The following is a 15,713-nucleotide window of genomic DNA, read 5'->3' as shown; positions in this document are numbered from 1 at the left end:
TAAATCAGGCCTTCTTCATTCAGAGGAAAACGGGTGAGCGCGTCCCAGTTCTTAGTGCAAAGGATGCTCGGTTTCAAACTCCTACGTCACTCCTTTCTCGTTCAGACGAGGGTCGCGAGTTTAGGTTTATTGCTAGGGTCAAAGGTTTGACCTCCAGCGCATCTGGATGGGCAGACCAATCTGACCTTTCGCGAGCAGTTGTAAGTCAGCGTCCCGCATGCGACTTGGATTTTGCGGTTCGGGCACTATCATCCGCAGTGAAAACCCTCAAGGGCAAAAGAAATGGCTCTGCTTGGTTCCTCCGCGCTCCCGCGATAGCGTTTACTTCTCTTACAGTAACACACCAAGCTGTTTTTATAGGGACCTGCCTCAAATGGTAGACGGTGGAAGCCGAACGGTCTTATTACGATCCTATATGTGCTTCAGTGCAGATGCATCCCTCGACTGGTACGACACGAGGCGATGAGGCGCTGACTGTCAGTCTTGTGCCCGAAGGCCCCATTGTTCCCTTTTAGACGCAGCTGGCTGCTTTCATGCTCGCCACCCCGGCGAAGACGTCCGTCCACTGGATTCTGAAACACAATACATCTGCTGGGTTGTGCGCTTTCCTTCAAAACCACGAGTAAATAAATGCATCGAGTTGTGAAGAGAGCACGGCCTAAACCGAGAGGAGCTGAAGCTGGGAGAGGGTTTGTTCATGTTGGCCGGCTCGGTTTTGATTAAGAAGATAGGTCCAACATTGGCGGTTTGTGTACTCGGACGCGCACTAGCTGACCACGACCAAGTATTTTGCAATGCATGTAGACCAAACCCAGTTCTCAAGATTCTGGGGCCTCATCAGAGACGCAAGCATTTTTCTAATGGCCCTTTTCCACTACATGGTACCGGCTCGGCTCGACTCGACTCGACTCGACTCGACTCGTCTCGCCCTTGTTTTGTTTTCCGTTACTGGGAAGTACCGGCATTTGGGTAACTGTTACCACTTTTCTGGTAACCACCCCTGTCGAGGTTCCAGAAAAAGCTGGAGCGGGAACCACAATCAATGCAGACCTCTTATTGGCCCTGGTGATGGAAAACGACACAGAAGCGAGTCGAGTCGAGTCGAGCCGAGCCGAGTCGAGTCGAGTCGAGCCGGTACCGCGCAGTGGAAAAGGGGCAGTAATACTTCTCTTGCTGTGTACCACAATGACCAACACGGCTCTCTGAATAGCTCTGACCAGAAAGACTGGGGGTGTGGGATGTTGTGCAGACTGTAGACCTCACTCAGATATATTACATAATCCTGGAGAATCTTGTGCAGCGTTGAGGACTATGGGGGGGAGGGGAGGGGAGGGGAGGGCTGACGGTGAGCCCACGCCACCTTGTGGCCACAATAATATGGCCACTATAGTGCAACCCCCACAGTGCAACAAAAAAAAAGAGAGATTTCCTGAAACACAAGACGCATCCTGAGGACCAGGTGCTGCAGACACGCATGTCAGTGTCCTGCAGCAAAGCGGAGGGGTTAAAACGCGGCTACCCTAACACACGGCAAGGCTGACGGGGCAGGGAGGCGAGGTGGGACCACAAAACAACCTGTCATTTCCACACACACAAGGACCTCTGGTCTATTCTAAATCAATTATCGATTTAGCTGCTGTATTTCGTGTCACACTGGCAGAGGTTGTCTTATTATAACTCAGCCTGCAGGTTTGTATAGTGCTCCCCTGTATTGATGTGACAACAAGTGTAAACTGAATATGTACAGTGCACATCCCAGCCTCCAACCTGGATTCTCAAAGCAGTGTCCTATTGAAAGACCGAGACAGCCGGACTGTTTGGATAGACTTTATTGGACATCTGTCTTTTGATAACATACTCTTTTTCACATAATAGAGCTACATTGCATATTGCATCAAATAACTTTTCTTTTTTTACAATTATTTCAGTACTCCACCATGATTTACATTATGCAATAACTTTTTTCTTTTTTCTTTTTTTTTTGGATAAACAAAAACTCAGCTTTTTGCAGTTACATTTATCATTTTTACACTGATCATTTACAGGTACATTTATCCGTTATCGGGCTTTTACATCTGGCAGGCGTTAGTTGACAATTTCACTCGATTTCATAGTGTCGCAGTGGAACGGGACAGTTTTTTTTATTCCATTTATATTTTTTTTTCCCAAAATAATTTTACAACGCAATTAAAGAGCGGTGAAACTAGCTATGACAGCTCAAATAGATATCGTTACATTCACAGTCCAAAAAAAATATCCACTGTAAATAATGTACACTTTTAAAAAGGAACCGTCGAAGAAGAAGAAGAAGAAGAGGGGGGTGGGGGTGTTGGGGTAACCTACATTAAATGTGTAGTCGCCTTCACAGCTTACCTCATTGGTCTCGGGAGATGCCGCGGTGAACAGCGCGAGCCTAAGCATAGCGCGAGGGCCTCCGGCCGGGGTGCCAGAAGCGCACGTCTCTATTTGTAGGTGGTGCCCAAAAAAAAAACACCCGTCCGGGCGACTCAAGTTTCACGAATAGCCCCGGGTCGACTCCTATGGCGGGTAGGCTGCGGGCCTAGCGAGAAGGTGCCGACCACCTGCGGCCAACGCGCGAAGCTGCTGGCCCCTCAGATAGTCTTGATTGGTTGGGGCGGGGGGGGGAGGGGTTAAAAGTTACAAAAATAAATCGAAGAAAACAAAACTTCCGTGGAACGAGTAAGAAATTCACAGCACACAGATCCAACCCCTTGGGGGACGGATAGCATCGACGAGCTAGCAGCGGGGAAGAGAAGTGACGGTCCGCATCGGTTTAGAGAGGGGTGTGGGGGGTGTGGGGGGGGTCTGTACAGCACATCTATTTGGTTCACCACTTACAGAACGTTCACACGTTTATGCACCATTTATCACAAGGAGGAGGGGGGGGTGGGGTGGGGGGGGTCACCGTAGATACACAAACAGACCGATATACAGAGGCAGCGTGGAGGGGGGGGGAGGTTTGGGTATGGGGGTCTTCTCTACGCAGCGTGATATTGCCGTACAGCCCGCACGGGGGGGGGGGGGGGTGGAGAGCATCCTTTCTGGAAGACGGTTTCAGTGCCTGGTACCAAACGGAAGCTTTTTGTTTTTTCTGTACAAAGGAGTTTAATTAACAGCCACGGGTTCCCTGAACGATGGTCAAGTGTGGTCAGGGTTGTGTGGACGCGTTGTGGGGATGACGGGCCGTGAAGATGCAAAAAAAAAAAAATCCTTGTCTGAATCTACTGCGGGGTGGTGTCGTACGGTTAACATAGTCACGCGTCTTTATCGTTTGGATCAGCCGTAACGCTCCGTGGCGGAGTATGACGGAAGTAAGCCCCCTGCGAAGCGTGCGTCGCGGACTCATCGCGCGGCAAATACGTCATCGGGCCCCCCCCCCCCCCCCCCCCCCGCGGGGCTGTTTACTTTGCATAACTTCAAGATGGAGTCAAGTGTTGTAGCGAATTCGGGGGACGACGCATCCACAGGAAGTGCCGCGGCCGGGACGCGAACCCGCATCGCCCGCACCACGGGAGGCATCGCTGACCGCTCGACCAAAGGGGTGAGACCCGGCCGGCGTGTCTACTTATCGATGCGCGTTACAGTATGACGACATAAAGCTATATGAGTGTGACGTACTGGGCATCTGTTAAAATACTACGATCCCCTCGGTGACATGCGCAGTAACGTAACCGGAGTACTTCCGGTTACTCTCGTATCGCTCAGCCTCGAGAAATTAACGCGACGCAAAAAAAAAGAAAGCTGTTAATTTACTCCGAAATACCGACTGCGAGTTCGACACGCTCATAACGACGTCTATAAACCTCGTCACAGCATAAATTATGCAAAGTTAAGACGATCCATTAGTATCGCTGACCTCGCGGCCGGAAGGCCTTTTGCGTTCCCCCCTCGTGCACGCTCGAGCGTACTCCAGCGTCAGCAACCTTAGCGCTCCGTCTATTGGCGCGCTCGCGAATCTGAAACTGTCGTTTCCATACGTCAGTCGGTGCCTTTGTATTCAAGTATTATTTCGTCGTACTCCGTGTGCAAGTGCATCCCAAAGGACGAATACATTCCACCTCGTTACAAAAACAAAACAAAAAAAACCACACATGCGTTTCCTATACCGACAGACCACGTCGACTCGCAGTGGAAGACCCTCGCCCGGACAGGAGCGTCACAATCAACCGGACATCCCTGAGATATCACCATTTGATCTGACTCAACTCGTGTCTGCATAAGGCATGCTTTCAAGGTGGGGGGGTGAGGGGTGGGGGCTTTAGGGTTCTTGGCATCCAAAATAAGAGAGGAGGAGGGAGGGGGGAACAGAGTGGCAGCAACAACACTCACGACATCTACAAGGCTACTAAATACACTAAAACTACCTCGACTACATGTGACGACACGGTTACAAGCACCAGTGTGAAGGGGCTGAAAACTGCAACTACTGCCTCCTGTTGACATGCAACTAAAACATCACCATACATGGCCGCACGGCTTAAACGGATCTAGCTTTCACTGACACGGAACATTCTGTGTGTGTGTGTGTGTGTGTGTGTGTTTGTGTGCGCGCGCAGCCGGGATGAGCTGACTGGTTATCTCGTGGCGACTAATTTGACAACCGACCGAGATTTGAAGAAATCACAATAGATTTACGGCACTGACGAACAACCGGGAAGCGAGATTCTAATCATCTTTGTGTACACGTGTGTCTGCACATGAGCGTGTTTAGATGTGCACATATGTCTTTGTGAGTGTGCGTGTGTGTGTGTGTGTGTGTGTGTGTGTGTGTGTGTGTGTGTGCATGCGTGCATGTGTATTCGAGTATATGTGCATGACTACCAGGCCTATGTGAGTGTGTACACTGGCGTGTCTACACAAGAGTGTGTTTAAATGTGCACATATGTCTTTGCGAGTGTGCGTGTGCATGCATGCGTGTGTGTGTGTGTGTGTGTGTGTGTGTGTGTGCATGCGTGCATGTGTATTCGAGTATATGTGCATGACTACCAGGCCTATGTGAGTGTGTACACTGGCGTGTCTGCACAAGAGTGTGTTTAGATGTGCACATATGTCTTTGCGAGTGTGCGTGTGCATGCGTGTGTGTGTGTGTGTGCATGTGTATCTGAGTATATGTGCATGACTACCAGGCCTGTGTGGGTGTGTACGCCGACACAATGTGCAACCAAATGATCGTGTGAATCTACTGAGCTTGTAACAAGGCAAGGAATGTTTCCGACATAATCTATTTCTATTCTCATCTGTTTTTCATTGAACTACTGAGGCAGTGGGTGTTTAGTGTGTACATTTCCTTGATTGTGAGATGACATCCCGTTGGTCCTTGTTTGTTTGCTTGTTTGGGGGGGTGAGGGGGGGGGGGAGAAGAAATCTGTCGTTCAGTCTAGCTGTTCATCTTTCTGTCAGTAGGAAGGGAGCTTTTACCGTCTCACTCTGAGAAGAGACTGGCAAAAGATTTGCGTAGATTGCGTATGGTTTCAGCCTTCACCTCATCCTGACTAAGGCTGGCTCGGGGCGGCGGGGTTTCTGGAATGTTGAAGGCATTGGTAAGAGACTGGGATTTGCTATAAGGAGAGGAAAATGGCAATAGAGGAGAGGAAGAAGCTATTAAAGTCATGCAGCAAACCCATGAGATGACAAGAGCGGCGCGTGGCTGGCGAGAGAGAGAAAACACACATTCATAGATGACAGAAGCATGTCCCTGTAATGTTCATGGTCATTCATGATCACCTCATCATTCAAGGTAACAGTTGAACATGACGTGAATTTTGAATGACTTTTCTGAAATTGATGCATGTGTTCATGAGCTGATAAACAAGTATCCCTGGACCTTAATGTTCCAACGAGCACAATGCAATATAATGAATAATACAACGGACATAAGCGAGCTAACATGACTCATCCGTCAAAACTCTTCAAACATGCAACAGTTTGAGGATTCGGGAAAGAGAGACCCTTTTTTTCCCTCCCTCGAATGAATTACCGAAATTAAATTGTACCTATACATTTTACTGACAAATCTAGTACCCAACACACTTGCAAGCAGATTTTTAGTGCTAACAAACACCACAACCCAAATTTCCGCAAACTGGTGTTCATTAAAAAGTTAAAATCAATTAAATTAATTGAATTAAATTAATTAAAAAGCGAAAGTTTAGAGTTAAGGTGGGGCTGGAGTTAACCGATGAGTACTATGTAGTTAATGGAATCCCTCAAGGAAGTGTACTTAGCCCAGTGTTATTTAACATTATGGTTAATGATAAGACATGTAGGTCTGGTGACTCGGCCATACTAAATTGTCCCTAGGTGTGAATGTGTCAGTCCTGTGATGGACTGGCGGCCTGCCCAGGGTGTCTCCCCACCTGCCGCCCAATGCATGCTGGGATAGGCTCCAGCATCTCGCCACCCCAATTGGTATAAGCAGCTTGGATAATGGATGGATGGTATCCATTAAAGAGTAAAACGTTAGTTTGTCAGGCAAAATGTGTTGTTTAGATACAATTCACGTATTCTCAGAATTTTACTTTTTTCTGTGGTATTTTCCATGTTTTGTAATGTTTATAGCAAATTCTATCTAGTCTCTACGTCCAGCGTTATTTCTCTTGATTTGGCGGCCATCAGCTGTATATGTGCAGTATGTATTTGGTCTCCATCTCATGAGGAAAAGGGAATTGTGGCGGAAATATGACATATTTTTACAGTTTTGCATTAGTCACCGCTAGACCAGTCTAAGTCACTAATCTAAAAATGCTAATAACTTCAAAATTGTCTAAAAGGTTTTGGATTATAAAGCATTTTGAAGTTGTTGTAATTTAATTTAAATCTATGTGACTTAAAGTGTACCATAGATTTATTATTAAATTCATATTTCTTCCACGCATAGCCGCTTCGCTAATAGGCCATTTCACAAATCTGCATTTTTGTAAATTAATATATATTATGTGTAGGGACTCCGGTACTAAAAACACAAGTTAAGGTATTACCTTCTGCTTGATGTATGGAAAATAGTGCAATTGTGAGGATGCAGTTGAAAACGTTTAATTAGCCCCGTAGGGTAGCACTAATTTTCTTGTCTTTATCAACTGTTAACAAAACCTCTATGCAAGTGGAATTTGGGCCATCTATTTCAGAACACCGGCGGGAATTTACTAGGTGTTCAAAGTGGCAGGATTCATTGTGAAATGGATAATGAACAACTGCCTCTCTTTGAAAATATTCTAGGGCTTGAAAATCCGTGGTTTTTCAAACCGCTTCAAAATTGACTGGGCCGAAAAGAAGTATGACTCAGTAAATCATGCACGCTCAGGCATGGATCATAGCTCATCCAGAAGCATGGACATGTTTCCTTTGTGACATGCACATCTTGACGCAGGCAAAAAAAATGAAACGGTACCATCTGCTTCTGGCCAGCTATAAATCGATCTATGGCTAACAATGAGAGGAAGATGAGTTCCCCTCCTTGAGCTTTTATACTTACTTACTTTAGCTGTGGAGAGCCACCTATAGCTGGGTTGTCTTGGCCGGCGGGCTTCTGCGAGGGCTGAGGCTTCTGCTGCAGCGGGGGTCGTCCTGCTAGGCCTCCCTGACCCTGGGCAGTAGGTCGGGGCTGCTGGGTGGTCGGTGCTCCTGGACGACTTGGCTGACTGGGAGCTCGCTGCAGTTGCGGACCCTGGGACCCTCCCTGTGACATCTGTCTGGGGGGCTGACTAGGCCTCTGTTGCGGGGGTCGCTGCGGCGGTTGGCCTCCTGAGGGTTTCTGGCCCGATCCACCTGGTGCTGGCTTCTGCTGCTGCGAACCAGACTGTTGCCTCTGAACTTGAGGGGAGCTCCCTTGGCTTCGCTGAGGAGAGCTCTGACCAGAGGGAGGTCTCTGACCCTGGGTGGGTCCTGGGGGTCGTTGCTGACTAGATTTAGTCTGCTGTGCCTGGCCGGCGGGATCGTTGGGGCTGGGGCTGGCAGCAGATTGCTGGGCCAGCACAGGGGGTTGGCCCTGAGGTTGTGGACGCTGCTGAGGGGGAGGACTTTGCTGGGGACCACCTAAAGGAAACGCAGTTGTTATCGATATCAACATTGCTTTTCTAAGTATACTTGTCCAGCACAGACGATTATGAAAGTTTTGCCCCAAAAATAAAGAATAAGAAGAAAAAGAAATCTTCACTGCAATTTTTTTTTGATTGCTCCATTATTCAAGCACGTACCCTGGGTTGGAGGGCGCTGCTGCGCCTGCGGTACTCTGGGCTGGGAGGTGGGCTGAGGGGACACTGCTCTCTGCAGGAAGCACGGAAATTGACAGGGCAGAGAGTAAGTCTCCATGAAGAGAAATAATGTTGATAAGCTCACTAAAATGTGATGGGATGCAAGGCATCTGCAGCTTGGCATCATGGTAAAGTGCAAAGTGCTTCTTTGCATGATTATAAATACCCCATATTTCCTGCAGTTTTCTTAAAGATCCTACATTTAAGTATTAAGATGGTGGGCACTTGTTTATATCACATTGCAGAAACACTGAGTCATGACAACACAGGATGTCCCTTAGCTTGTCGTCACGGAATAAAAAACAAATCCAGCAGCAAAAATAATTGGAGAGAGCATAAAAAAAATTAAAAAAAAGATCCATGGCTTGACGCTTCCCGCTGGTCGTTCTGCTGTCACGTACCGGGGAAGGGCTTGAAGTTCGTGGGACGGTCTGGTTCATCTTGGACACCACCAGCTCTGCAATCTGGACACGGTCTTCATCCTGTTGGTCCCCGATCAGTGGCATCGAGCAGTCATCCACCTCAAAAGAACAAGATGCAAGCTTAACAAGGTTTCCCACTTCATTGCGCAATATCATTTCATTGGATGTGCCGTTAGGGCTTCTTCCAGTACCTCTATAATGTAGTCCTTGCCGTCTTTACCATGCAAAGCTTCCACTGCACATATATCCAACCCACCAAAGACTTCAGAGCAAGCATCCACCCACATCCGGTACCTGGAATGGCATAGTGAACAGGGCTGACGGTTAGATCAAATGTCATGTGATGTATGGGGATATGATTGTCAAGTTCACTGAGCACATACTTGTCTGACATGGCCACCTGCTCCAGCATCGACGAGCCGGTGTTGGTCTTCCAGTTGCCAGAAATTGACGTCCTCCTGTTAAAATGAACAAGCTCTTGAAATGATTCACGTTCCTCACATTTTCATCAGTATCACAGCACTGCGACGAAGTGGATTTCTGGCTATCGACTCTGACGATCATGCGTCGGTGCTGCAAAGGCGCTCGGCGCAAACGGACAGCAGGAATGCTCATTTCACTCACATATAGGCCTTGTAATGGCTCCCAATTTTCTGAATGCGAACGTCATACTTGGCATCAATGAAGGGCTCTGACGTGGCGTAGGTCTTGGTCAGCGCGACAACGCTGGCGATGTCTTGAAAATCATACTGATTGTCCACTTTCACCTGGGGCGGCGATGATTACAAAAAAAAAAGGGGGAACGTGCTCATATGCGATAGTTTGCAATATAAACGTTCAGAAATACTGGATGAGATTGGAGTCGACAGTTGCGTGGGCGTGCATGTACTACCTTTCCCATTCCGGAGTGAGCGTGGCCCATCTTCACCACCACAGGGAACCCAGGGGACGTTATCTGCAGCAAAGACAGCCGATGACCCGGGGATCTCTAAGGAGTCTTAGCAAGGATGCATGCAGCAAAGTGCTGCAGCAATCACTAAGGACACTTGCTGAGGTGTCTCAATCAGCCGGCAATGATATAGAAATAGCAAAATAGCAAAATATCCCCCCCCCCTCCTCCCTATTTCTGCGACAAATTGTGAAGACGGCCTACCTCTGGTTTTGGAACCGTAAACCTCTTTTTTAACAGAGTGACTCATGTCGGTGGCTAAAGTGAGCTCAATGGCGTAAGCGTGTGTGTGTGGAGGGGTGGAGGGGGGCGGCTCTGGGACACGGTCTCGGTGTAGCTGCACTGACAATGATACGGCAGATGAATAATCAGGGCTTCTCTGCCGGGAGCCGCAAACGGGGCGCCTTCCGGAGAGTGAAACGGGTCTCAGCCGCTACACGAGAGGAAGTATTGACGCGGAAGTGAATTAGGCGCCTTAACGTCTTCTAAGGGCCCCCTGCGGAGGGGACGAACGGTCTGCGTTTGTGTCCCTTCCAGGTCTGTTTAGTCCGAGTGTGTGTTCCAGCACGGCAGGTGGGAGGAGGAGGAGGAGGAGGAGGAGAGGAGAGGCGAGAGGAGCAGATGGTAAAGTACTCACCATTTCCTTGTGGTTGGGATAGTAAACCTGCTCGATCAGTGGGAATTCTTCTGGGCCCAATTGCTTATGCAGTCTGGACATCTGGGCGAACTGAGAGAGACACGACTCGTTAAGAATGGGGGCGCTTTCCGTCCGAACTGGAGTCTGAGTACGTACGTTGAACGGAATCGGACACACAAACATGGCGGAGATCTTTTGTTTTTCTTTTTAATAGAAATATATAATTGGTAATATCCGCATACCTGCATTCAAACTTACCACCCATGGTTTGTCACAGAAGTTGTAGACCGAATGCAAGGAGTTGATACTCGGCACCCCGGCATACTGCAGGCCAATCACTATGTTCCGGTGATCTCCATTCTTGTCCATGCTGAAGGCATGTTCTCTAATCAGCACAAAGTCTGGTTTGAAGGATCTGGAAGTGGGGGACATTGGCAACATATTACACTGCACCGATGGACAAGCCGAACCCATAACGAGGCCCTACGACTGTGCGTATCGGCGACAAGTGTAGACGGTGAAGTTTCCTTAGCTGGATAAAACAGTTCGGAGCTCACTTACTTATTGACTTTATGCCCGTTCCTGATCGCATCGATGTGCACGCAAAAGGCGCCGGTAGCGTGGGCCACCAGGCTGATCTCGGAGAAGTCGGCCTGCAAGGACAACGGTAAGGTCATTCCCAACCGAACAAGTCACAGCAGAGAGACAGTGAATGAGTACCTATGCCCTCCCCCCCCGACCCACCCCTTTTTCTCCCCAGTTGTACTTGGCCAATTACCCCACTCTTCTGAGCTGCCCCTCTGCCGATCCGGGGAGGGCTGCAGACTACCGCATGCCTCCTCTGATACATGTGGAGTCGCCAGCCGCTTCTTTTCACCTGGCAGCGAGGAGTTTCGCTGCCAGGGGGACGTAGCGCGTGGGAGGATCACGCTATTCCCCCTTGTCCTCCCCCCCCCCAAAACAGGTGCCTCGACCGACCAGAGGAGGCGCTAGTGCAGCGACCAGGACACACGCCCACATCCGGCTTCCCGCCCGCAGACACGGGCAATTGTGTCTGTAGGGACGCCCGACCAAGCCGGAGGTAACACGGGGATTCGAACCGGCGACAGGGCCGGATTGAATGGATAGATTACACTAGGCAGAGCATTTTTCTTGGGCCCCCCCCCCCAAACAAGCACATTTTGATACTTTGTAGACAAACAATATGACTTTTAACTGCCACGTGGTTATTATGGTTAATTGGTTAGGTATATATATCTTTGTTTATTATTATCTATTTATAGTTTTGAATATGTTATGTTAAATATTTTTTAATTTAGACCAAAAGTTGATGTTTTTATCCGTCTGTCTGGCCCCCCCCCCCCCTGTGGCAATTAGACCCTGGGCAGCTGCCTAGATCCGGCCCTGACCGGCCATGGAACAGACCGCCACGCCACCCGGACGCCCCCAAGTAGCCTTTCTAAGCTACGGGCTGAACTAGGCAGGGTACAGCTGACAAAGGCAGATTTTATCCGAGGGGGACTCTCTTCGGGAGGTGCCACCGAGAGGTTGACCCCACGGAAAGCACATGTTTCTGAGGGTAGCGCCAACGCAGTTGCTCCAACAGCTCCCCGAACGAAACGTTGCGTTTGGCTCCAACGACCAACTCACCGTATCCGTGCTTCAGCGACACGTCCCTCCCGAACAGGCTTTGCGTAAGGGAGGCTGCTTGTCAAGCGAGTGATTCATGCTCGCCTGCCGGCGAGCTTTCCTGAGAGAGCGCCGCTGACGAGACAAACAGAGCCGGTCCCTCGCACACTGCACTCAGTCATTAGCGGCCTGGCTCGCGGGGTATCCGTCACCGTGAGGGTTCTGCAGGCTTTCATCGTGTGTAGACTTTCTCCGTGCTTTGATTGAATGAATCATTCTTTCCTTGTTTAAGACGCCACTCCTCATCTGCTGTTATGGAGAACACTCGAGGACCGGAGCAAGCGAATCTCCGTTCACGGATCATCATTTTGACAAAATTCGCAATGTCACGGCTGACAACAAGATTTTCCCAGCGGCCTGAGCCGTCGGGAGGGAACACAAAGCCACGCTTTAATCCACAACGCACAAGCAACCACCAGCCAGACTGATGGGCCTTGAAGCGTTAAACTACAAGTTATCCCAGATAGCCAAACTGCTGTGGCCCGGACCCGCCCCAGACCCGGCACTTTCACCCGGCCCGCATGCCGCGTGGAACTGTGGCACTTGGGCGGCCCGCTCCTGTTCGCCAGATCTGGGCCAGAACCGAGCCATAGCAATGCCGCATGTGCCGCATATTTGCCAAAGGTGGCCCGTATTTGTTTTGGGATATTTGGGCCATATTCTCCATTTGGGCCATATTCACCATTTACCACATGGGCCGCTTAAGGGTCACATCCAGATCACATGTTGCCCAGAGCACCGCATCTTTGCCAGAAAAGGGCCCACATGTGATTTGGCACATTTGGGCCACATTTGCTGTTATACATGTGGGCCACTTCAGGCTCACATCCATGTTGTCAGGGCCATCAGTGCCGCATCACCGCCTGAAGTGGCCCACATCCGGATGCCGTCTGGGATGGGCGTGCTGGAAGAGAAGGGGGGGTAATATGAAGGCGTTATGCAACCCACCTGTTCCACCTTGATGTCAAATTCACCGTGGACTTTCCTTCCCCTGAAGACCTTTACCCTGAAGAGAGGACAAGAAGGTGAAATTCAACGTCAGAAATTCTGAATTTGGATGCTTTTCTTGCATCCCCCCCCCCTCTGATTTTTTTTTAAAAAAAATTTGCCAGCCTTTGGAAAATGTTTCATAATCCTCACAGCATTCCTGACCGGCGATGAAGGGAAATACCGTGAACCGTCCGAGATAAGCACACACCAGTCTGATAAACCAACCAGGCTGACCGAGACGTGGTTCCCAGAGGTTTAATGCAGATTTATGGCATCGTTGCACAATCGCATAAATTACACAAAAAAAAACCAGCAGTCCACAAATAACACATATACCGAGTCTGCACCGGATCCGTTATGCAATAGACCCGGTGCAGAAAGGGGGCAAGGCTCGACGCCGCCAGCTCTCTCGTACCCCTTCATGTCACAGAGCCGAGCGTACGTACGGGCACGTGCAGGGGCACTGTAGGATGAGTCAGGGAAACCGGATGGCACGCGCGCAGGAAGCTGCCACCTGTACGCAGCTCACGCGACACTGTTGCGCTGCGCCGCCTTGCACGATGAGCTGGTGCTTTGCCCCCTGGACACGGTACCTCCGTTCAAAAAGATAACGTTCACGCCGTCATGGGGCGGGGGGGATGGGGGGGGGTAGGGCGTAGAAAATGGCCAGTGCACCATTTTTTTTTTCATTTCTGGAAGGCTGGTGCAGAAAAATAAATCAAAAAAGATCGAGACGATAAACCAGATCAGCGCAGTAATTCTAATGAAACCGTCCGTTCCTCTGGACCACATGTCATCATACATGGAGCCGGCCTGCCGTCCAGCCGCACACCCACGACGGGTCTCTGCCTTCTCGTCCTTGTTTTGCACGTGACACCTCATACCGGATCATATGACCCCTTCGGTTCGTAGGTGACTTGAAATGTTTAAGGATCTGACACACTTTTCGTCAAGAACAGGGGGGGGGGGAAGCGCGCGCGCGCGCGCGCGCACGTCAACCATGCACACACATGTACTACACACACTGGCACAAAAAGAAGAAGCACACTCCTCTCACCAGTCCGTCTGCTGGTCGTCTAGAACCAGGAGTAACTTGGCGTTGCTGGAGACCCCTGCCCTGTCCGCCGCCTCGGTCAGCGTGGCGGCCGCGGCGGCGGTGGTCTGTTTGACGGCGTTGGAGATGGAGGAGAAGAAGCCGGTTCCCCCCCCACCTCCTCCTCCTCCTCCTCCCGCCTGCTGGCTGCCGGGCTGGCGCCTCTCGGACGGCGACACTGCGGGGCTGTGCTGCGGCTGCGGCTGCTGCTGCTGCTGCTGCTGCGGCGGCGGCGGCGGCGGCGGGTCGGCGCGTTGGAGGTCCGTCATGTACCCGTTGGGCAGGTTGGACATGAAGTTGCTGTCCGAGAGCCGTCGACGCAGGTAGTTCATGGTGGAGACTGGCGCGCGACGGAGAGAGGCGTCCGGTAAACCCTCGCGCTCGATCGATGCGGACCTGCAACCTGCTACACGACTACTTCCCCCATTCGAGTAGAAAAGAAATAAATAAATAAACAGACAGATCAGTTCAACCTTAGCAGCAAAAAAGAGGGGGGGGGGGAGCAGATGGTCTGTATGTGATCTAGTGAAGGATGGGCTTAATTTTGCAGGGGAGGGAGGAAGTAAAGGGTTAATGCAAAGCAAATACACGTTCTCTAGTCGAAGGCTCTGGTAAAACAAGCTGCGCGCGCGAGCGGACGATGTGATCCAATCAATGCATTTGCCTCTATTCTCTTTTAACGGGCCGAGCTCGTGACCACGCAGCCTCGTCGGCCCGTGGACCGGACGAGGACTCGCAGCATCACACCTACCTGCCTCCCCGAGTGTTTCCCGACCCGAGCGAGCTCAGGGTGTCTGCAGCCCGTACACAGGCGATGCCTGGATGTCGCCTACTCTAGCGCCGCCCGCAGAGAGGCGCCTACTGCCTGACCTGTCTTCCGCCCAACGAAGGCCATGCACTCGGTTTGCAGCCCGTGAAATGCGCCGTAGAGGAGCTACACCTACAGGTATCGCATCAAGCCTTCCCCTCAAGGCTCGGCGCAGTTTACCGTCTGTCCTGCGTCACTCCCAATCATCCGGAGGGAGGGAGAGGAGCGCTAGCACGGCTGCGATAAGGGGTGGTGCTGGTGCTGAGGAGAGGGGAGGAGGGGAGGGGAGGAGGGGAAGAGAGGAGAGGAGAGGGGAGTAGGGGAGGGGAGGGGAGGGGAGAGGAGGGAAGAGGAGAGGAGAAAGGAGGGGACATGAGATGAAAGGAGAGAAGAGGGAGGGAAAGAAGAGGAGAGGGGGAATAGAGGAGAGGACAGGAGAGGAGAGGTGCTGAGGAGAGGGGAGGAGGGGAGGGGAGGGGAGAAGAGAGGAGAGGAGAGGGGAGTAGGGGAGAGGAGAGGAGGGGAGGGAAGAGGAGAGGAGAGAGGAGGGAAGAGGAGAGGAGAAAGGAGGGGACATGAGATGAAAGGAGAGGAGAGGAAGGGAAAGGAGAGGAGAGAAGAGGAAGGGAAAGAAGAGGAGAGGGGGAATAGAGGAGAGGAAAGGAGAAGAGAGGAAGGGAAAGGAGAGTAGAGGAGGTGGTGAGGATAGGACAGGAGAGGAGAGGAGAGGAGGGGAACAGAGATGAAGGGAAAGGAGAAGAGAGGGTCAGGAAGGTGAGGAGAGGAGAGGATTGGGGAGGAGAGGAGAGGGGAGGGGAGGAAGGGCAAGGAGAGAAAAGGGTCAGGGAGGATAGG

At 50.8% G+C, this 15,713-nt stretch overlaps 1 protein-coding gene across 2 annotated transcripts; it reads right to left on the bottom strand.

The window, feature by feature from the left end:
• Window positions 1–5,443: 5,443 nt before the first annotated feature.
• syn1 (synapsin I) lies at window positions 5,444–14,382 on the bottom strand. Of its 2 annotated transcripts, XM_056288742.1 has the most exons (14): window positions 14,015–14,382; window positions 12,916–12,973; window positions 10,840–10,931; window positions 10,537–10,693; window positions 10,279–10,368; window positions 9,585–9,647; window positions 9,317–9,459; window positions 9,076–9,150; window positions 8,884–8,986; window positions 8,641–8,791; window positions 8,379–8,386; window positions 8,214–8,283; window positions 7,497–8,052; window positions 5,444–5,579 (listed from the first exon to the last, which is right to left on the bottom strand). In XM_056288742.1, the coding sequence occupies exons 1-14, from the start codon at window positions 14,380–14,382 to the stop codon at window positions 5,444–5,446; spliced, it is 2,070 nt and encodes a 689-aa protein (XP_056144717.1). The 2 variants fall into 2 exon arrangements, with proteins under 2 accessions (XP_056144717.1, XP_056144648.1); XM_056288673.1 differs by lacking the exon at window positions 8,379–8,386 and having other exon boundaries at window positions 8,214–8,302; window positions 8,667–8,791.
• Between the last annotated feature and the right edge of the window lie 1,331 nt (window positions 14,383–15,713).

Source organism: Lampris incognitus, chromosome 1 (assembly GCF_029633865.1).
Source record: "Lampris incognitus isolate fLamInc1 chromosome 1, fLamInc1.hap2, whole genome shotgun sequence".
Lineage (NCBI taxonomy): Eukaryota > Metazoa > Chordata > Actinopteri > Lampriformes > Lampridae > Lampris > Lampris incognitus.
Note: the sequence above shows the minus strand (reverse complement) of the source record. Positions and strands in the feature narration are given on the sequence as shown.